The 22,584-nt window shown below is 46.9% G+C and overlaps 2 protein-coding genes and 1 pseudogene across 2 annotated transcripts; 2 read left to right on the forward strand and 1 right to left on the reverse strand.

Moving 5' to 3' along the window:
- Positions 1 to 753: 753 nt before the first annotated feature.
- On the reverse strand, positions 754 to 20,793 carry MOG (myelin oligodendrocyte glycoprotein). The gene is made up of 8 exons (XM_039467618.2): positions 20,516 to 20,793; positions 18,266 to 18,613; positions 7,394 to 7,507; positions 5,315 to 5,335; positions 5,058 to 5,078; positions 1,916 to 2,032; positions 1,600 to 1,620; positions 754 to 1,163 (listed from the first exon to the last, which is right to left on the reverse strand). Exons 1-8 carry the CDS (start codon positions 20,598 to 20,600, stop codon positions 1,150 to 1,152), a joined length of 741 nt encoding a protein of 246 aa, XP_039323552.1. The 5' UTR covers positions 20,601 to 20,793; the 3' UTR covers positions 754 to 1,149.
- Positions 8,240 to 8,748, forward strand: LOC101047362 (RNA polymerase II subunit A C-terminal domain phosphatase SSU72 pseudogene; annotated as a pseudogene).
- LOC141584165 (histone H3.3A-like) lies at positions 13,631 to 14,427 on the forward strand. The gene is made up of 2 exons (XM_074397084.1): positions 13,631 to 13,974; positions 14,336 to 14,427. The coding sequence occupies exons 1-2, from the start codon at positions 13,704 to 13,706 to the stop codon at positions 14,425 to 14,427; spliced, it is 363 nt and encodes a 120-aa protein (XP_074253185.1). The 5' UTR covers positions 13,631 to 13,703.
- Positions 20,794 to 22,584: the final 1,791 nt, after the last annotated feature.

Below are 22,584 nucleotides of genomic sequence, written 5' to 3' on the forward strand. Positions count from 1 at the left end.
CAAAAAAAAAAAAAAAGAAGTGTGCATATGGAAATTCGTGTTAGTATTATTTATTTTATTTTTATTTTTTTGAGACAGAGTCTTACTCTGTTGCTCAGGCGGGAGTGCAGTGGTTTGATCTTCGCTCACTGCAATTCCTGTCTCAGCCTCCCCCGAGTAGCTGGGATTATAGGCACCTGCCACTACACTCAGCTAATTTTTTGTATTTTTAGTAGAGATGAGGTTTCACTATGTTGGCCAGGATGGTCTCAAACTCCTGACGTTGTGATTTGTCCACCTTGGCCTTCCAAAGTGCTGGGATTACAGGCGTGAGCCACTGTGCCTGGCCAAAACTGGTATTATTATTAATTAGCACCTAGCTTATTTGTTTGTGTCTGATAGACCATTCAGAAGTAGTTGTCGAATAAACAGTGGATACTCTGATAGGTATGAAGATGGGAGAAAAGGAATGGGGGCGGGGAAGATTCTGAGAGACGTGTGGAAGATATATAAGTAAAACATTCTAAAGCAGGCATGTTGCCTAGATTTCACCTCTTGCTTCCCCAAGTCCCTAGTAGGCTACCAAAACAAGGTAGACCTCTGGCTATTCTGTAGGTTTCTCCCAATCTCCAGGTTTGGGTTGGGGCTACCCATGTCCGCACTCTGGAGCTCACTCAGCTCTCTTTAACGTTCTGATCTCTTCCTCTTCCTTCCCTTCACATGCATCTCAGTTCTGCGCAATCAGGGCTGGAGTCTTGGAGGAAACAACCACCATTTGCAAAGTTATCATACTGTAATTTTCAGTAAGGAGGTTCCTGGCCTCCAGTTTGTGACAAAGACCATCCTATCTGTGTTGCTTTCCAGCAAAGATGTCCTCTGATGGAGAGAGGAGCACCTGCCTGTCCTTAGCCAGAGAGGACTTCCAGGGGGAGGACTGGAGAGAGAAATGGAAAGATTGGTAATAAAAATGGGAAAAAGAAGGAAGAGAAAAGGTAGATGACAGAAGCGAAATCAATTCTACTTGGAATCCAGAGTGTTCTGGAAGTGCAAATTGGAATGTCCCCAGAGCAAAGATGCCAGTGAGTGTGCAACTTGAAGGATGAGACATCCCCAAGGACCAATCCCTGGGCAACCAGGCTTTCCTCCACCCCTGCCAAGATGCGACATCATTCAGAAGGGATTTCCTAGAAGAAAAAGAAAATAACTTGAAAAATCAATGTCAGTAGTTTGTATCATAAAACCATTGAACTAGGGAGAAGAAAAGCCTTTGGGGTTATTTTGTCTCCATGCCTGCCTCAATGGTTGGTCTTAGAGGTGAGGCACTGGGCAGTTGCTGTGAAATGGGCAATGAGAACAGCTAGGGTGGGATTCCTGCTTATGAACAGTGAAGGAGGAGATCAGGCAGCAGTGCCTCCAGCTTCTCTGTCAGCTGTAAATGTATCTAACAACTGGCCTCTTTCCCTTCTACCTCCCAGGAGGAGTTCTCCCTCCCTCGGGGCTCTCCAGCTCCTCCTTTCCTCTGGGACTGATTCCTCAACAGTCCCCCTTTTCCTCTTGTTGCTTCTGTCTCTCTTTCCTGGCTTTTTATTTTCTGCTTATAAGAGAGAGAAGAGAACTTACTTAGCTCTTCAAGGAATTGCCCTGAAAACAAAGAGAAACAAATAACGTGATCAATGAAAAATGACTAGCACCTTCCCCACATCCTCCCTGTGGACATTTGGAGTGACCCACACCCCTTTCCACTGGGGGACCCCACAGATTTAGTAAGCAGTTCTCTTCACAGTTTTTCAGAAGAACCTGGGGTTGGGCACAGGGACAGACGAGTAAGGAAATAGCTTCCCTAATCTTGAGCCCTGATTCCATTCTCTGTTTCCCATTCAGAGCTGACTTTGTCCCCCACTATTCAGTGGTCTTGCCTGCTGCCCAGCCACTGCACCTGCTAGTCTTCGATGTAGCCAGTTGTAACAGATGATCAAGGCAACCAGGGGTCCAAGAACCGGCACAATTACAAACAGGGTTATCTTCCAGCAGGGCACTCTCAGAAAGTGGGGATCTGAATTATTCACCAGAACAAACAGGGTTAACATATGTTACCCCTCATGCCCCACCCACCTTCCTTTTTTGGTTCCTTTTTTTTTTTTTTTTTTTTTTTTTGAGACGGAGTTTCACTCTTGTTACCCAGGCTGGAGTGCAATGGCACGATCTCGACTCACCGCAACCTCCGCCTCCTGGGTTCAGGCAATTCTCCTGCCTCAGCCTCCTGAGTAGCTGGGATTACAGGCACGCGCCACCATGCCCAGCTAATTTTTTGTATTTTTAGTAGAGACGGGGTTTCACCATGTCGACCAGGATGGTCTCGAACTCTCGACCTCGTGATCCACCCGCCTCGGCCTCCCAAAGTGCTGGGATTACAGGCTTGAGCCACCGCGCCCGGCCCCCCCTTTTTTTTAAATTTTATTATTATTTATTTTAAAGATGGGGTTTCACCATGTTGGTCAGGCTGGTCTTGAACTCCTGACCTCAGGTGATCCGCCCGCCTTGGCCTCCAAAGTGCTTGGATTACAGGTGTGAGCCACCAGGCCCGGCCTCTTTTTTGGTTCCTTAACCTGGGGTCCTAGAACACCAAAGGTCTCTGGGGACAGAATTCAGAGAGTCCATGAAGTTGGATGAGAAAAGTACTGCTTCCTTATTTTCATTAGCTGGATTTAACATTTTCTTTCATTAAAAATGTAACAACTGGCCAGGTGCGGTGGCTCACACCTGTAATCCCAGCACTTTGGGAGGCCAAGGTGGGTGGATCACAAGGTCAGGAATTCAAGCAGCCTGGCCAAGTTGGCAAAACCCCATCTCTAGTAAAAATATGAAAAAATTAGCCGGGCATAGTGGTGGGCACCTGTAAACCCAGCTACTCAGGAGGCTGAGGCAGATAATTGCTTGAACCTGGAAGGCAGAGGTTGCAGTGAGCTGAGATCATGCCATTGCACTCCAGCCTGGGTGACAAGAGTGAGACTCCATCTCAAAAAAAAAAAAAAAGTAACAACTAATCACACTATCAACAGTACCTGTGACTTAATTACCAACCGAAGCCATAGATGTGTTTATTCCCATCAGAGTTGTTGCAGAAATCTCAAAATATTGTTTATGTTTATCAGTATTTTGAAATTACAGGTTATTAGGCTGGGCACAGTGGCTCACACCTGTAATCCCAGCACTTTGGGAGGTCAAGGTGGGTGGATCACCTGAGGTCAGGGGTTCGAGACCAGCCTGGCCAACATGCTAAAACCCCATCTCTTGCCGGGCACGGTGGCTCAAGCCTGTAATCCCAGCACTTTGGGAGAACGAGGCAGGTGGATCACGAGGTCGAGAGTTCGAGACCATCCTGGTCGACATGGTGAAACCCCGTCTCTATTAAAAATACAAAAAATTAGCTGGGCATGGTGGCACGTGCCTGTAATCCCAGCTACTCAGGAGGCTGAGGCAGGAGAATTGCCTGAACCCAGGAGGCGGAGGTTGCCGTGAGCCGAGAGCGTGCCATTGCACTCCAGCCTGGGTAACAAGAGCGAAACTCCGTCTCAAAAAAAAAAAAAAAAAAAAAAAAAAAAAACCATCTCTACTAAAATTACAAAAATTAGCTGGGCGTGGTGGCATACGCCTGTAGTTCCAGCTACTTGGGAGGCTGAGGCAGGAGAATCGCTGAAATCTGGGAGGCAGAGATTTGCTGTGAACTGAGATCATGCCATTTGCACTCCGGCCTGGGCAACAAGAGCAAAACGCTTCCTCAAAAAAAAAAAAAAAAAAAGAAAGAAAGAAAGAAAGAAAGAAAAAAGAAAAAAAATTGGCCGGGCGCGGTGGCTCAAGCCTGTAATCCCAGCACTTTGGGAGGCCGAGGCGGGTGGATCACGAGGTCAAGAGATCGAGACCATCCTGGTCAACATGGTGAAACCCCGTCTCTACTAAAAATACTAAAAATTAGCTGGGCATGGTGGCGTGTGCCTGTAATCCCAGCTACTCAGGAGGCTGAGGCAGGAGAATTGCCTGAACCCAGGAGGCGGAGGTTGCGGTGAGCCGAGAGCGCACCATTGCACTCCAGCCTGGGCAACAAGAGCGAAACTCCGTCTCAAAAAAAAAAAAAAAAAAAAAAAAAAGAGATCGAGACCATCCTGGTCAACATGGTGAAACCCCGTCTCTACTAAAAATACAAAAAAAAATTAGCTGGGCATGGTGGCACATGCCTGTAATCCCAGCTACTCGGGAGGCTGAGGCAGGAGAATTGCCTGAACCCAGGAGGCGGAGGTTGCGGTGAGCAGAGATCGCACCATTGCACTCCAGCCTGGGTAACAAGAGCGAAACTCCGTCTCAAAAAAAAAAAAAAAAAAAAAAAAAAGTACAGGTGATACAGTTGTGTCTTATTTTTCTGTTTATGTTTCACCTCCCCAAGCAGACATCGGTTTATGGGTAAACGATCTATTTACCTCTGTTTTGTAATTCCTGAAATGAGAAATAATGGGCATAAGGAGTTAGCAGAATAAGAAAACTTTTTTTTTTTTTTTTTTTTTTTTTTTTTTTGAGACGGGGTTTCACTCTTGTTACCCAGGCTGGAGTACAATGGCGTGATCTCGGCTCACCGCAACCTCCGCCTCCTGGGTTCAGGCAATTCTCCTGCCTCAGCCTCTCTAGTAGCTGGGACTACAGGCGTGCGCCACCATGCCCAGCTAATTTTTGTATTTTTAGTTGAGACGGGGTTTCACCATGTTGACCAGGATGGTCTCGATCTCTTGACCTCGTGATCCACCCGCCTCGGCCTCCCAAAGTGCTGGGATTACAGGCGTGAGCCACCGCGCCCGGCCTAAGAAAACATTTTTGTAAAGCAGTTAGGATAATGCCTGGGACATAAAAACAGTACATGAGTACTTTTATTACGATTTTACCAATCCTAAATGCAAATGGATTCTTATTTAAAGAAAGAAAAGAGAGAAAGGGACCCAACCAAGATGCAGGTGTCCTTGTTCCCCCAGGTGACTGGAACTGGAATGAAATACCAAGTTGACCTGGGAGGGCCTGGATATGCCAGAACTTACCAAAAGTCCGGTGGAGATTCTCTGAAAGAGAAACAAATGGAAATGGATTTAGTAGGGTATTCAAAAAGGATCCTTTATCCTGAGTCTTTGTTATTTAATTACTTAAAACTTGTTCTAGGCATGACACATCCACCATAAAGGGAAGCTGAGGGAAGAACAGGGTCTTGAGAGGCAGAGACAGTCTGAGAACATGACCATTTCTGTTATGCCAAGAAAACAAAACACAAGAATTGGGAAAAAGGATGAATGGAACTCACCTATCTCTGCTCGAAGTTTTCCTAAAATAGAAAAAGGCAACACTTTAGTTCCTGCCTGCTTTGGCTCTTGGTGGGGACCCTCCCACCCCCAGCGCCTGGGACCCTCGTGCAGGCTATTTTTCTGCAGCGCGAAAGCAACCTTAAAGAGTGTGAGAAGAGCACTGGATCTGAAGCCAAGGGTTGCAGCTATTCCTCTAGCTAGAGTCTAGATTCAAATAGGGGAATAAAGAATGTGAGCAATTTCCAAAAGCAGCACAAGGATCTACTACCTCCCAGCTGCTCTTCCTTTTCTTGGATGCTTTAGTTCACAGTGCTGCTCCAGTCCACTGGGTTGCTACTTTGTTGATCTAAAGCCACTTCCCATCTGAATGAGGAAGGAGGATCTGAGCACTTAGTGAGTAGCTAGCTACTTTGTGACTGGATTTGTAGTAGGCACTTTACATGACTTTAATCCTTTTTACAATTTAGGAGGGAGGATGTGTTCTCTGTTTGGCAGACAAAGCAACTGAGGCTTGGAGAATCTAAGAATTTTGCCATAGTGTGGTATCCGGGATGGAATTCAAACCCAGGCTGCCTAACTCTAACATTCAGATTCTTTCTGCTCAGCCATGTGGGCTGCAGGCCTTTTTCATGTGGAAGAAATAGACAAGCAAGCATCTGGGATGAATTCAAAGAGAGAGAAAAGGCTCCGTTGTTGATCTCGCCAATACCCCCCAGAAACATTCCCCAAACCCTCCTTGCTACTTTCTCCTCTCCTCTTAGTAACAAATGGGAGATGGTGTGAGGGGAGGAGTGAGGACTCTTTCTGCTTTGGCACTGGGGAGACACTTGGTAGGGAGAGAAGGTTCAGACTGAAAGCTCTAGGCACAAAAGAGGTACTTCATCAACAGCTGAACCTGAATCCTCAGTGCTGAATGGAGAAGGAGGAAACAATCTTCAACGACTACTGTGGGGTAGGGACTTTCACTTCAGCATCTTTATTTAACACTCCTTTTTTTCTTTTCTTTTTTTTTTTTCTTTATTTAACACTCCTTTTTTTCTTTTTTTTTTTTTTTTTTTTTTTTTTTTGAGACGGAGTCTCGCTCTGTCGCCCAGGCTGGAGTCTAGTGGCTTGATCTCGGCTCACTGCAACCTCCGCCTCCTGAGTTCAAGCAGTTCTCCTCTCTCAGCCTCCCAAGCAGCTGACACTACAGGTGCCCACCACCATGCCAGGCTAATTTTTGTATTTTTAGTTGAGATGGGGTTTCATCATATTGGCCAGGCTGGTCTCGAACTGCTGACCTTGTGATCCACCCACCTAGGCCTCCCAAAGTGCTGGGATTACAGGCGTGAGCCACCGTGCCTAGCCTATTTAACACTCCTAATAGCCTAGACCTGTCTGACTTTGAAGCTCAAACTTTCCCAAGTTGCATGGAGCTGCCAGGTATGATACAAAGGCCTCAGCTCTACCACTTACTTATAAGCTGTATCAGTTTGAGTAAGTCACTGAACTAATCCTGGCCTCTGTTGCATTCTTTGTAAAATGGGGTTGCTATATGCCACATTTAGCTCATGAAATGCTAGGTTCTTTTATTCATATGAAAACAAACCTAGCATTTCATCATGGAGTAAAACGCTTTTTTGTGTGTGTGTGACGGAGTATCTCTCTTGTTACCCAGGCTGGAGTGCAATGGCGCGATCTTGGCTCACCGCAACCTCCGTCTCCTGGGTTCAAGCAATTCTCCTGCCTCAGCCTCCTGAGTAGCTGGGATTACAGGCATGCGCCACCATGCCCAACTAATTTTTTGTATTTTTAGTAGAGACGGGGTTTTACCATGTTGACCAGGATGGTCTCGATCTCTTGACCTCGTGATCCACCCACCTCGGCCTCCCAAAGTGCTGGGATTACAGGCGTGAGCCACCGCGCCCGGCCTGTAAAACACTTTTTCATCATGGAGTTCTTTTTTTTCTTTATCACTCAATAATGAGAAGACTTTCTGAACCCAGCAGTCACTCACAAATACATGTTAAGTGGTGTCAATCCAAGAAGTCAGCTTATGTGAAGGAAGGATCCTGACCCACCCACCCTCTGCCCTGTACCTCTCAGTCTGTGCTGCAGGCAGAGGAAGAGGAGACCCACGCTGATCTGCAGGAGGAGCACAGGCACCACTGCGAGGAGAACCAGCACTCCAGAGCTGACCCAGTAGAAGGGATCTGAAAGGCAAGACCGACATTGCCAAGAGCTGAATCCTCAACACCCAGCACGGTGCCTGGGGCCCAATAAATCAGGTCGAATAAAGAAATGAATATCATCAGGATTCAAAGAAGGTGACACAGAATTGACTTCTGAGCTTAGCCTTGAAGGAAAAGTAGGTTTGTTTCTAGGAAATGCTAGTGGTTTAGAATGACAAGTGGTTTAAAGTCAAGATTGTGTATTGGGTCAGGCTGTGGTTGGGAGGTGTTAAGGAGCAGGTAAGGGACTTAGATCTGATCCTCAAGGCCATGGGGGTGCACGGAAGGACTGCAAGCTGAGAAGTGACCACATCAGATAGTGCTGGAAAAGACAGGGAAATCTGTTAAGAGACTGTGATAGGGGCCAGGTGCAGTGGCTCACACCTGTAATCCCAGCCCTTTGGAAGGCTGAGGTGGGTAGATCTCTAATAAACAAATAAAAAATTAGCCTAGCATGGTGGTACACACCTGTAATCTCAACTACTAGGAGGCTGAGGCAGGAGAATCACTTGAACCTGGGAGGCGGAGGTTGCAGTGAGTGAGCCGAGATCACACCACCGCAATCCAGCCTGGGTGACCGAGTAAGACTTTGTCTCAAAAAAAAAAGAGACTGTGATAGCAAAGTAAAAAACAACATGAGATTTTGCTCGTGCGGAAGCGCCGCGGTGGGGTGGGTGCTCGGGCGGGAGCCCCGCGGGCTGTGCGGCCGCCGCCATGCGGTCCTCCCCGGTGCGGGTGGCGGTAGTGTGTTCGAGCAACCAGCAAACGGGGATTCAGTGTCCGATCCTTTGGAACAGGGACTCACGTGAAGCTTCCAGGACCAGCTCCGGACAAGCTCAATGTTTTATGATTTCAAAACCACATATGACCGGATGTACAATGATCTTAGGAAAGACAAAGAACTCTATACACAAAACGGCATTTTGCATATGCTGGGCGGAAATAAGAGAATTAAGCCCCGGCCGGAAAGGTTCCAGAACTGCAAAGACCTGTTTGATCTGATCCTCACTTGTGAAGAGAGGGTGGAAGATCTGAATTCCAGAGAACAGGAGACCTGCCAGCCGGGGCACGGGGATGAGGAGGCCACCCTGGGGGCATTTCTCATCTCTGAGCTCTGCCGGTGTATCCAGCACACGGAGGACACGGAGAACGAGATTGACCAGCTGCTGCCGGAGTTCGAGAAGAGCGGCCGCACCTTCCTGTACACCGTCTGCTTCTACTGAGCCTGGCGCCCTCCCGGCCGCCCTCTCCAGCTTCCTTTTGTTCATACTTTTCCTTCCTGACGTTATTTTTACTTACAGGTGTTCTGCTGGTGACGGGAGCATTACCCAAATAAACTGTGCATATGACACGGGAGGAGATGTCTGAACGCCACATTAAAGCAATCAAGTTTTTTCCTTCCCACTTTTACTTAGGATTGGGATATTGATTACAGTTTTTTTCTTTTTTTTTTTTTTTTGAGACAGAGTTTCGCTCTTGTTGCCCAGGCTAGAGTGCAATGGCGCGCTCTCGGCTCACCGCAACCTCCGCCTCCTGGGTTCAGGCAATTCTCCTGCCTCAGCCTCCTGAGTAGCTGGGATTACAGGCACACGCCACCATGCCCAGCTAATTTTTTGTATTTTTAATAGAGACGGGGTTTCACCATGTTGACCAGGATGGTCTCGATCTCTAGACCTCGTGATCCACCCGCCTCGGCCTCCCAAAGTGCTGGGATTACAGGCTTGAGCCACCTCGCCTGGCCCAGTTTTTTTCTTTAAACGAAAAGGAAAGACAGCGGTTTGTGTTCACGTCCCCGCCGTCCCTGTGTCCCTGTGCCCCCTTCCTCCCCCCTTCCCACCCATTGAGGCGGTGTTCGAATGACCTGGAATTGTCCAGTAAATAGATGCTGCTGTCAAAAAAAAAAAATTGCAACGTGAGCCTGAACTAAGACAGTGGTAACAGTATAGGAAGTCAGGGGATTCAAAGCTTAAATAGGGGATAAAAAATAAATTTTTATTTTCAATAACCTTTAAACTGAAATTTAGTGTTTATTTTAATTATGTCTGTAGGCAATACACCACAATAATATGAAGAGAACCTTTGTTTTGTCGTCAATAAAAATCACAAATCCTTTTTTGCCGGGCACGGTGGCTCAAGCCTGTAATCCCAGCACTTTGGGAGGCTGAGACGGGTGGATCACGAGGTCAAGAGATTGAGACCATCCTGGTCAACATGGTGAAACCCCGTCTCTACTAAAGATACAAAAAATTAGCTGGGCGTGGTGGCACATGCCTGTAATCCCAGCTACTCAGGAGGCTGAGGCAGGAGAATTGCCTGAACTCAGGAGGAGGAGGTTGCGGTGAGCCGAGATCGCGCCATTGCACTCCAGCCTGGGTAACGAGTGAAACTCCGTCTCAAAAAAAAAAAAAAAAAAAAAAAAAAAAAAAATCACAAATCCTTTTTTTTTCTTTCTTCTTTTTCTCTTTTTCTCTCTCTCTCTCTCTCTCTCTTTTTTTTTTTTTTTTTTTTTTGAGATGGAGTTTCGCTCTTGTTACCCAGGCTGGAGTGCAATGGCGTGATCTCGGCTCACCGCAACCTCCGCCTCCTGGGTTCAGGCAATTCTCCTGCCTCAGCCTCCTGAGTAGCTGGGATTATAGGCACGCGCCACCACGCCCAGCTAATTTTTTGTATTTTTAGTAGAGACGGGGTTTCACCATGTTGACCAGGTTGGTCTCGATCTCTCGACCTCGTGATCCACCCGCCTCGGCCTCCCAAAGTGCTGGGATTACAGGCTTTTTTTTTTTTTTTCAGTTAGAGTTGCTCTGTCACCCAGGCTGGAGTACAGTGGCATGATCTTGGCAATTCTCCTGTCTCAGCCTCCTGAGTAGCTGGGATTACACATTCATGCCACTACGGCAAGCTGATTTTTGTATTTTTACTAGAGACAGGGTTTCACCACATTGGCCAGGCTGGTCTCGAACTCCTGACTTCATGATCCTTCTGCCTCGGCCTTCCAAAGTGCTGGGATTACAGGCATGAGCCACCAGGTCCAGCATTCTATGACATTTCTAATGTAATATGAAAATATTTGTGATTTTTGGCTGGATGAGGTGGCTCACGCCTGTAACCCCAGCACTTTTGGAGGCCGTGGCAGGCGGATCACCTGAGGTCAGGAGTTTGAGACCATCCTGACCAACATGGCAAAATCCTGTCTCTACTAAAAATACAAAAATTAGCCGGGTGTGATGGCAGGCGCCTATAATCCCAGCTATTCAGGAGGCTGAGGCAAGAGAATTGCTTGAACCCGGGAGGCGGAGGTTGCAGTTAGCCCAGATTGTGCCATTGCACTTTACCCTGGGCGAGAGAGTAAGATTCCATCTAAAGCAAACAAACAAACGACAAAATGAAAAGTAACAGAAATCTCAAACTATCACTTATTTTTGAAATTACACTAATCATTAGGGCCACCCTAGCTCTTGTTAATTTGATATTTTGATACCTGTATTTTGGAATAAGTGTTTTATTTTGTGTATTTAAAATATTCTTCTGGCTAGGCATGGTGGTTCACCCCTGTAATCCCACCACCTTGGAAGGCCAAGGCAAGAAGACTGCGTGAGCCCAGGATTTCTTGAGACTAGCTTGGGCAACATAGTGAGACCCTTCCTCTACAAAAGAAATTTAAAAAATAGCTGGGCATGGTGGCACAAGCCTGTGGTCTCAGCTATTCAAGAGCTGAGTCAGGAGGATCACTTGAACCTGGGAGGTGGAGGCTGCAATGAGCCATGATCATGCCACTGCACCCCATCCTGGGTGACAGAATGACACGCTGTCTCGAAAAAAAATAAGTCAAGGATGGTGGCTCACACCTGTAATTCCAGACTTTGGGAGGCTGAGGTGGCCAGATTACCTGAGGTCAAGAGTTTGAACCCAACTTGACCAACATGGAGAAACCCCATCTCCATTAAAATATATATATATATATATATATGAGATGGGGTCTATCAGCTTCATCAGCATGCTAAAGGTGCATGACACACAAAAAATGGTTAAGAGCCCCCTTCTAGAGCTTTTAGGAAGGTAGTTTATAGTCAGGCATTGTGGCTCACGTCTGTAATCCCAGCACTTTGGGAGGCCGAGGCAGGTGGGTCACCTGAGGTCAGGAGTTTGACCAACTGCACCCCATCCAACACTGCACCCTGGCCAACATTGTGAAACCCTGTCTCTACTAATAATACAAAAATTAGCCAGGTGTGGTGGTGTACACCTGTAATCTCAGCTACTCGGGAGGCTGAGCAGAACTGCTTGAACCTCTGGGGTGGAGGTTACAGTGAACCGAGGTCGCACCATTGCACACCAGCCTGGGCGACAAGAGCGAAACTCCGTCTCCAAAAGAAAAAAGGGTCGGGTGGGGGGGTCTCAGCCGGGTGTGGTAGCTCATGCCTGTAATCCCAGCACTTTAGGAGGCTGAGGCAGGAGGATTACCTGAAGTCGGCAGTTCAAGACCAACCTGACTAATATGGAGAAACCCTGCCTCTACCAAAAATAGAAAAATAGCTGGGTGTGGTGGCACATGTCTGTAATCCCAGCTACTCTGGAGGCTGAAGCAGGAGAATTGCTTAAACTTGGAAGGTGGAGGTTGGTGAGCCGAGATCGTATCATTGCACTTCAGCCTGAGCAACAAGAGGGAAACACCGCCTCAAAAAAAAAAAAAATAAATAAATAAATAAAATGGAAAAAAAGGTAGCTTACACAACAGGATTCAGTAAGTGACCAGATGTGCAGATATGGAGTAGATGTGGAGCAGGTGTGGGGTAGCTATGGAGTAGGTTGGGCAATGAGGGAGGGAGGACCTTCACTTCTGTGGCTCCCATCTATTTCCCATGCTAGGTCTGCTCCACAGCATTCAAAAGCCCTTCTCTAAACTCCATGTGCCATGCTGCAGCTGAAACTATTTTCATCTTGATCTCTGTTTTAAGGGAGCTAAGTAAGGATATCGCTATCCAAGATAGGGATACATCACAGCTAGTAACGTTAAACTGGTCCAGGGCAGTTGCTTAGGTATAATTACAATCCTCAAGCCATAGACCAAGGCTCCTGTCTATTATCCTGTTCCCTAGAGGAACATGCAGCAAACTTTACTTTCAAGATCTTAATGGGGGCCAGGCGTGGTGGCTCACGCCTGTAATCCCAGCCCTTTGGGAGGCCGAGGTGGGTGGATCACGAGGTCAAGAGATCGAGACCATCTGGTCAACATGGTGAAACCCTGCCTCTACTGAAAATACAAAAAAAATTAGCTGGGCATGGTGGCGCATGCCTGTAATCCCAGCTACTCAGGAGGCTGAGGCAGGAGAATTGCCTGAACCCAGGAGGTGGAGGTTGCGGTGAGCTGAGATCACGCCATTGCACTCCAGCCTGGGTAACAAGAGCGAAACTCAGTCTTAAAAAACAAAACAAAACAAAAGATCTTAATGGAAACGTCGGGCGTGGTGGCTCATGCCTGTAATCCAAGCACTTTGGAGGCCAAGGTGGGCGGATAACCGGAGGTCGGGGGTTCAAGACCAGCCTGACCAACATGGTGAAACCCCATCTTTAAAAAAAAAAAATCATAATGGAAGTTACCTGTAGCAATGTGATTTAGCGAGTAAGTACGTAAGAGTTTTTCTCCCTCCCCTACATTCGTTTTTACTTTCAGAAATAATTAGAAAAAAGAGAAAAGCAGACATTATTAGCCTCCAGATGTAAAGAAACAAGAAGTATAGAACAACACAGATTAACTATACTTGCCAAAGTAAATCAGACCCGAATGTCATCGCACCTCCGCATCTATCAGTTTACAGGGAAATACAGGCATGGAGGACCGTGTTACATAGCAACATGGGAAGTCGTCAGCAAAATTCAGACCATGGGAAACCCTAAGGGCGAACGTCAACAGATGGGTCTTGTTTGAATCTCGATAAAACCAACTGTAAGAGTGTATTTATGAAACAATCAGAAAAGTTTGAGCCAAAACTGAGTATTTGATGATATTTAGAAATTTTCATAGGCCAGGAGTGGTGGCTCATGCCTGTAATCCCAGCACTTTGGGAGGCCCAGGTAAAAAAAGAAAAAAGGGGCCGTCGCTCTCCAACGCCAGCGCCGCCAATCGCTTGCCGAGCTCCAGCCGAAGGAGAAGGGGGGTAAGTAAGGAGGTCTCTATACCATGGCTGGTACAAAGCAGACTGCCCGCAAATCTACCGGTGGTAAAGCACCCAGGAAGCAACTGGCTACAAAAGCCGCTCGCAAGAGTGTGCCCTCTACGGGAGGAGTGAAGAAACCTCATCGTTACAGGCCTGGTACTGTGGCCCTCCGTGAAATTAGACGTTATCAGAAGTCCACTGAACTTCTGATTCGCAAACTTCCCTTCCAGTGTCTGGTGCGAGAAATTGCTCAGGACTTTAAAACAGATCTGCGCTTCCAGAGGGCAGCTATCAGTGCTTTGCTTTGCAGGAGGCAAGTGAGGCCTATCTGGTGGGCCTTTTTTTTTTTTTTGAGACGGAGTTTTCGCTCTTGTTACCCAGGCTGGAGTGCAATGGCACGATCTCAGCTCACCGCAACCTCCGCCTCCTGAGTTCAGGCAATTCTCCTGCCTCAGCCTCCTGAGTAGCTAGGATTACAGGCACGCGGTCACCATGCCCAGCTCATTTTTTTGTATTTTCAGTAGAGACGGGGTTTCACCATGTTGACTGGCGTGGTCTCGATCTCTTGACTTCGTGATCCACCCGCCTCGGCCTCCCAAAGTGGTGGGATTACAGGATTAAGCCACCGCGCCCGGCCTGGTGGGCTTTTTTGAAGACACCAGCCTTTGTGCTATTCATGCCAAACGTGTAACAATTACGCCAAAAGACATCCAGCTAGCACGCCGCATACGTGGAGAGCGTGCTTAAGAATCCACTATGGGGCCGGGCGCGGTGGCTCAAGCCTGTAATCCCAGCACTTTGGGAGGCCGAGGCGGGTGGATCACGAGGTCAAGAGATCAAGACCATCCTGGTCAACATGGTGAAACCCTGTCTCTACTAAAAATACAAAAAATTAGGATGGTGATGAGTGGGGAGCCAGTGAAGTGGGTGGTCCCTATTGACAAGTGCTGCAGCAAGGTGGCAGGCACTTGGAGGCTGGGTTATAATATTCCACTTGCATTTTTTATTTTTGAGACAGAGTCTCTCTATTGCCCAGGAGTTCAGTGGCCTGATCACTTCCACTTCTGCCTCCTGGGTTCAAGCAATTCTCCTGCATCATTCTCCGGAGTAGCTGGGATTACAGGTGGCTAATTTTTGTATTTTTAGTAGAGATGGGGTTTCACCATGTTGGCCAGGCTGGTCTTGAACTCCTGACCTCATGATCCACCTGCCTCAGCCTTCCAAAGTTCTGGGATTACAGGCGTGAGCCACCACGCCCGGCCTGCTTTGTATATTTTTAAGTTTCATAACGAAGAATTTAAAGAAATGATTAGAGACAACTAGTAATAAAATCACAAAAATGACAGGAAAAAACAAGTAAATCAAACAGAGAGATTAGAAACTCTTCAGAGAAAGAGCAGAGGTAATTATACCTGACACTTCCAATAGTAGTTACTTCATCTCATTCCTAAATTTGTCTCAACTTCCTCGCTCCCAAGCCTAGTCAACAGGTCCTTGTTTACTTGTAAAACAGTTTCTTTGTAGCTTCTTAGACATGCAGACTAAGAGGTGGGAAGAGGAGGTTGGAATGTGGATACCAACCCAAAAGACAACTTTCCCCCCTGAGGCAAAGTTTTTAAATGTTTTTCTTTTTGTCTTTCTTTTCTCCTGTGGTGAAACTCAGGGTGTTTGTTGGAAGAGGCAGTTAGTGAACTAAGAAGTTGCTGAGCAGGAAGAAGGGCAATCGGCAGACTGGAGCGGTTCTCACTATCAGAAGTTCCCCAGTCAAAACAGTTCTGTGAAGAACATTCTGAGACACACAGAGCTATTTCCATATCCCTGTGGTCAGTCCCTAGAAATAGTGCTTTGTTGTTCTGCATACAATGCAGTCTCTGGTACCTTACTGCAATGGTCACTCCCACCCCCAAGATACAAAAGTGATCAATTGTCTGATGTCTGCACTGCAGGTGGGGAGGAGGAAAAGGGAAAGGATCTGGCTCCCAGGCCCTCAGAGCAGTTTAGTTCTTTAATTAAATAACAATTAACTTTCTTTCTTTTTTTTTTTCTTTTCTTTTTTTTTTTTTGAGATGGCGCTTTGCTCTGTAGCCCAGGCTGGAGTGCAGTGGCACGATCTCGGCTCACAGTAACCTCTGCCTCCTGGATCCTGGTTCAAGCAATTCTGTCTCAACTTCCCTAGCAGCTGGGATTAAAGGCATGCGCCACCATCCCCGGTTAATTTTTGTATTTTAGGAGAGACGGGGTTTCACCATATTGGCCAGGCTGGTCTTGAACTCCTGACCTGGTGATCCACCCGTCTCAGCCTCCCAAAGTGCTAGGATTACAGGCGTGAGCCACCACACTCAGCCTAACAATTAACTTTCAAAGTTCCCCCTCTATTGGCTTCACCTTGTCCACATCTTAATCACCCTGAGATAGAGCAAAATATAAACTCTAAAATCATCCATCACACAAAATACGTTGAAAATGAAATTCTGGCCGGGCGCGGTGGCTCAAGCCTGTAATCCCAGCACTTTGGGAGGCCGAGGTGGGTGGATCACGAGGTCAAGAGATCGAGACCATCCTGGTCAACATGGTGAAACCCCGTCTCTACTAAAAATACAAAAAAATTAGCTGGGCATGGTGGCGCGTGCCTGTAATCCCAGCTACTCAGGAGGCTGAGGCAGGAGAATTGCCTGAACCCAGGAGGCGGAGGTTGCAGTGAGCTGAGATCTCGCCATTGCACTCCAGCCTGGTTGGGTAACAAGAGTGAAACTGTCTCAAAAAAAAAAAAAAAAAAAAAAAAGAAAAAGAGAAAATGAAATTCTGAGGCCAGGCATGGTGCTTATGCCTGTAATCCCAGCACTTTGGGAGTCTGAGGCAGGCGGCTGGCCAACATGATGAAATCCTGTCTCTACTAAAAATAGAAAAATCCGCTAGGCATGGTGCCAGGCACCTGTAATTCCAGCTACTCGGGAGGCTGAGGCAGGATAATCATCTGAACTGGGAGGCGAAGGTTGCAGTTGAGCTGAGATTGTGCCATTACACTCTAGGCTGGGTGACAGAGCAAGATTGTCTCAAAAAAAAGAAAAAAGAAAAAAAAAAAGGAAAAAGAAAATGAAATTGTACAGAAGGAAAGCAGTGGAGGTACAGCCTAAAGGTGACATCTCTTTCTTTTTATAGTTATATTTAGACATTTGCTTTACTTATTTACTAGGACCACACACGCATTCCCGTGCATATGTGTGTGTCTGTACTCACAAATAATACAAAGTTTTGTTTTATGCTTTTGTTTTTTTTAGAGGCCGGAGTGGTGAGTGGGGGTAAAGGTCTTGCCCTGTTACCCAGGCTGGAGTGCAGTGGTGCAATCATAGCTCACTGTAACCGCAAACCCCTGGTTTCAAGCCAGCCTCCTACTTCAGCCTCCCAAGTAGCTTTGAGGCCAACCACCATGCTCTAGGGTTTTGTTTTTGTATCCTACATTCTGCAGCTTGCTTTTATCACTCAACAATACCTTATGGAAGGCGTCCAAACCATCTGGCATAGTGCTAAACAAATATTATTATTATTATTATTATTATTATTATTTTATATGGAGTTTCGCTCTTGTTACCCAGGCTGGAGTGCAATGGCGCGATCTCGGCTCACTGTAACCTCCACCTCCTGGGTTCAAGCAATTCTCCTGTCTCAGCCTCCTGAGTAGCTGGGATTACAGGCACGCACCACCATGCCCAGCTAATTTTTTGTATTTTTAGTAGAGACGGGGTTTCACCATGTTGACCAGGATGGTCTCGATCTCTTGACCTCGTGATCCACCCGCCTCGGCCTCCCAAAGTGCTGGGATTACAGGTGTGAGCCACCGCGCCCGGCATATTATTATTATTATTATTATTATTTTTTTTTTTTTGAGACAGAGTTTCGTTCTTGTTACCCAGGCTGGAGTGCAATGGCACGATCTCAGCTCACCGCAACCTCCGCCTCCTGGGTTCAGGCAATTCTCCTGCCTCAGCCTCCTGAGTAGCTGGGATTACAGGCACGTGCCACCATGCCCAGCTAATTTTTTGTATTTTTAGTAGAGACGGGGTTTCACCATGTTGACCAGGATGGTCTCGATCTCTCGACCTCGTGATCCACCCTCCTCGGCCTCCCAAAGTGCTGGGATTACAGGCTTGAGCCACCGCGCCCGGCTATTTTTTTTAAGATGGGGTTTCACCATGTTGGTCGGGCTGGTCTTGAACTCCCGACCTCAGGTGATCCGCCAGCCTTGACCTCCAAAGTGTTTGGATTATAGGCATCCCCACCATGCCTGGCCTAAAAGAATCTTTTTAATGCCTGCATAATATTCACAGTATGGATATTATTATGTATTCAGTCCCTTAGCTACTCAAAGGCATTAACTTTGATCCCAATTTCCTTGCTACTCTGCATAATGATGCAACAGACATCCCTAAGCATATGACTTTCTGTTTATTGATGAGGATTTTTCCATGGACTTCATTCCCAGGAGTGAGAAGTTTGGGTTGAGGGATATCATCTCAGTTCGGAGAATAACTGTTCCTGGCCACCTGACAGTTAATACCTAATATTAATATTATATGGCACTACTCACCTTCCACTTGCAATTCCATTACTGCCTCCTCTTGGTAAGAATGATCTCGGAAGAAGCAGGTGAAACCTCCTTCGTCTAGGAACCTTACATTCCGGATCTTGAGAGTCACCTTTCCCTCACCAATACCGTCTTTCAGCAGCTCTGTTCGACCCCGATATTCAGGTGCCTGCTCTCCGTCTTGATCCTTGCCATTTCTGTAGAGATGAACCACCCTAGAGAAGGGGGGGCGGTACCAACCCACCTCCATGCCTGTAGCATTCTTCCCAGGAGATATGCGACATGGCAATTCCACTTCATCCCCCACCAGAGCCTGGATGGGGTGTCTTGGTCCTATCACTCGGAACTGCCCTGGTGAAGACACCAAAAGGAAGAGACTGAAGGTCACAGCGAACCTTGACAAGCAAGCCTGTCTTGGGAAGCGCTACACTCGACTTTTGAAAGGAATTTTTGAATCAGGGAGGCATGTAACTCTTCTTTTCTTCTTTCTTTCTTTATTTTATTTTATTTTTTGAGACAGAGTCTTACTCTGTTGCTCAGGCTCGAGTGCAGTGGCTCGATCTTGGCTCACTGCAACCTCTGCCTCCCAGGTTCAAGCCGTTCTCCTGTCTCAACCTTCCGAGTAGCTGGGATTACAGGTACCTGCCAACACACCCGGGTAATTTTTGTATTTTTAGGAAAGATGAGGTTTCACCCTGTTGGTCAAGCTGGTCTTGAACTCCTGATCTTAGGTGATCCTCCTGAGTTGGCCTCCCAAAGCACTGGGATTATAGGCGTGAGCCACCACACCTGGCCCCAATTTTTCTTTTTGAGGAAAATAAAAAGTCTCTGGTTATAGAGATGCTGTGAGTGTCCTGGACAGAACATTCTAGCAATCCTCTCATCTCGGCATCTGCCCATCTTTTTTGCCAAATCTGACTCTTTAGTCCAGCCTTTAGGTTTCCTCTTGGAATGTGGTTCGACAAGGTTTAATTGTCCCATGGGCGTCCGGGTTATGACTTGACCAGATTGCTGCCTGTTCTACCCTTAGAGGTTTTGCTTTGTCACTCCATGCACTTTTGTCTCTCACCACTTCTAATCATTCAGTCCTTGTTCATACCATTTCCCAAATTCTCCTCTGAGATCTCCCACACTGGGGATGGCTCTATTTCACTCTTCCTTCCCCTGTATCTCCCATCTCACTGCAGCTCCTGGATCCTGTCCCAAACAAGTTTCATGTTTTTTCTATGTGGACATGTTTCTCAGGTCAGACTCCAAGCTACTAAGAAATAAGGCTGCTTTCTCCCCTAGACCTGGAGAGTGGATGCATGGGACCTCTGTCAGTCAGGTGGCTCCCGGAGGACGGGAATATTTCTGTTTATTTCTCCTTTATGAAAACTCACTAGTACCTAATTATGCAGAGCAAACTTTCAAACATGACAAGATATTATAATTTCACAAACATTTATTGAGATTTACTGTGAGCCGGGCGCAGTGGCTCACGCCTGTAATCCTAGCACTTTGGGAGGCTGAAGTGGGTGGATCACCTGAGGTTAGGAGTTCAAGACCAGCCTGGCCATCATGGTGAAACCCCATCTTAAAAAAAAAAAAAAAAAAAAAAAGAGATTTACTGTGGATAGGCAAGGCTAAGCATGTAACATATCTCATCTCATGTAATCCTGATGAGAACTCCAAGAGGTTGTGATTATTTTATCTCAATTTGAGAGGTGAAAAGACAAATCTAGAAAGACAGGTAAGAACTAGTTCAAGGAAGGACTTGAGTTAGTCACATTAAAGGCCAGACACGGTGGCTCACGCCTGTAATCCCAGCACTTTGGGAGTCTGAGGAGGGCTGATCACTTGAAGTCAGGAGTTTAAGACTAGTCTGGTCAACATGGTGAAACCCCATGTCTGCTAAAAAGACAAAAATTAGCCAGGGGTGGTGGCAGGCGTCTGTAATCCCAGCTACTCGGGAGGCTGAGGCAGGAGAATTACTTGAACCCAGGAGGCGGAGGTTGCAGTGAGCCCAGATCAAGCCACTGCACTCCAGCTTGGACAACAGAGGGAGACTGTCTCACACACACACACACACAAAGTCTGGACTCTATCGTGAAGGCTGTAAGAACCCACAGAAGGTTTCTGAGGAAGGGAGGCTTGTCAGCTGGTCTGTACTTACGAAAAATAATATAGCAACTTCAGGATGATTGAAGAAGCTAAGCCCCATGGAACTGTCTGTTCTCAGGGTCTCCCCAGGGCAGGAAAAGACTGTCTTACCTGCGTAGCTGGGAGACACATGCAGGAGGAGCAGGAGGAAGGAGCAGAGGCAGCTGGGCAGAGAGGGTCTCGATAAGCTTGCCATCTCCACTGTTCCTAGGGACAGAGAGCCCCCACTGCAGGGTCAGGCCAAGCGGAGGCCCTTGGGGTGCATGCCCCCTTACTGCTGAAAAGCCCGAAGGAAGGTCTGGGAAGGCAGCGTGCCTGGGCCCTGCCTCCACTCTGGTCAGTGCTGCAGCTGTGCCCGTAGGAACGGCCCCACGTCACCCTTGCCAGGCACTCACACAAAAGGGCTACAGACTTCGAGGATGACCAGGGTTTGCCTTCCCCATCCCCTCAGAGCAATGGAGCAGAGGCTGCCTGGTACTGGGCTTTCCTCCCCCACTCCTTCCTGGAGATCCAGCCTCTGAAGGGTTTTCTAGAGGCTAATCAGTGGGGAAGGGTCACTTACAGGACCTCAGGAAGAGGCTTGTTCATGGAACATGTAAGGTTCCTTCAATCCACCCAGCCCTATCAACTAATCAAAAGGGAGGAATTATTACTGATTCGTTTTTTTTGTTTGTTTGTTTGTTTTTTTTGTTTTGTTTTTTTTTTTTGAGACGGAGTTTCACTCTTGTTACCCATGCTGGAGTGCAATGGCGCGATCTCGGCTCACCGCAACCTCCTCCTCCTGGGCTCAGGCAATTCTCCTGCCTCAGCCTCCTGAGTAGCTGGGATTACAGGCACGAGCCACCATGCCCAGCTAATTTTTTTGTGTGTGTTTTTAGTAGAGGCGGGGTTTCACCATGTTGACCAGGATGGTCTCGATCTCTCGACCTCGTGATCCACCCGCCTCGGCCTCCCAAAGTGCTGGGATTACAAGCTTGAGCCACCGCGCCCGGCCCTGATTCTTAAAAAAAGAAATAAAACTTATATTTTTTTATTCCTATTTCTATTGTCTCACAACTGACGTCACCAGACCATTCTTCTTGATGTCTAACCTCCCTTTTTCCTACTGCAAATCCCAGCTCACTTCAGTATGTTAGTATATGTGATGGATCACTTGGGATTTGTTAGTTTCTTGTCCCCAGAGCATGTTTTTAGGAAAGTCATGAGTTGAATGTCAGGAGTGCTCAGAGAGGCAAGGCTGGAGGGAGACCAGCAAGGGCAGCAATTAACTGTGTCAGTCAACGTAGGCAGCAGGGACAGAGCCGGGACACAGGACACGCTCTCCAGCCTTCGCATCGCTTGCCAGTTTCCTCAGTGTCATGGGGGAGAATGAGATCTGGAATGGAAAAGGACCTTTCTCTCATCTCTGGGCTCAGCTGAGAACTGCAAGGGTGGGACCAGCATTGGTACCAGATTCCAAAAATATGCTTCTTCAAAAATAATCTTAAGGCAAATATGCTTCATCAAATAAGAAGAAAGACTCAGTTTAGAGCCATGCTGTCCAATGCAGCAATCACTACCTGCAAGTGTCCACTTAAAATTAATTACAATTAAATAAAATTTAAAATTTGGTTCCATGATTATGCTAGACATCTTTCAAATGCTCAATAACACTACAGCTGCCGGTTATCTCATCAGACAACACAAATATAGAACATTTCCATCATCACAAAAAATTATATTGGGCAACCCAAAAATTTATGTTGGGCAGCAAGAGGTAGAAACACAGCTGAGATATGCATTTCTGCTTTTGTCCAAGACAGGCATAAGAAGTTAGAAGGGCAGATTCTGGTCAGCTGAGTTTGGGAACTGCTTATTTTTTTTTTTTTTTTGAGACAAGAGTTTCACTCTTGTCACCCAGGCTGGAGTGCAATGGCGCGATCTCGGCTCACCACAACCTCCGCCTCCCGGGTTCAGGCAATTCTCCTGCCTCAGCCTCCTGAGTAGCTGGGATTACAGGCACACGCCACCATGCCCAGCTATTTTTTTTTTTTTTTTTTTTTTTTTTTTTTTTTTTTGTATTTTTAGTAGAGACGGAGTTTCACCATGCTTTTTGTTGCTTTTTTTTTTTTTTTTTTTTGAGACGGAGTTTCGCTCTTGTTACCCAGGCTGGAGTGCAATGGCGCGATCTTGGCTCACCG

This window comes from Saimiri boliviensis, chromosome 4, assembly GCF_048565385.1.
Source record: "Saimiri boliviensis isolate mSaiBol1 chromosome 4, mSaiBol1.pri, whole genome shotgun sequence".
NCBI classification, from domain to species: Eukaryota; Metazoa; Chordata; class Mammalia; order Primates; family Cebidae; genus Saimiri; species Saimiri boliviensis.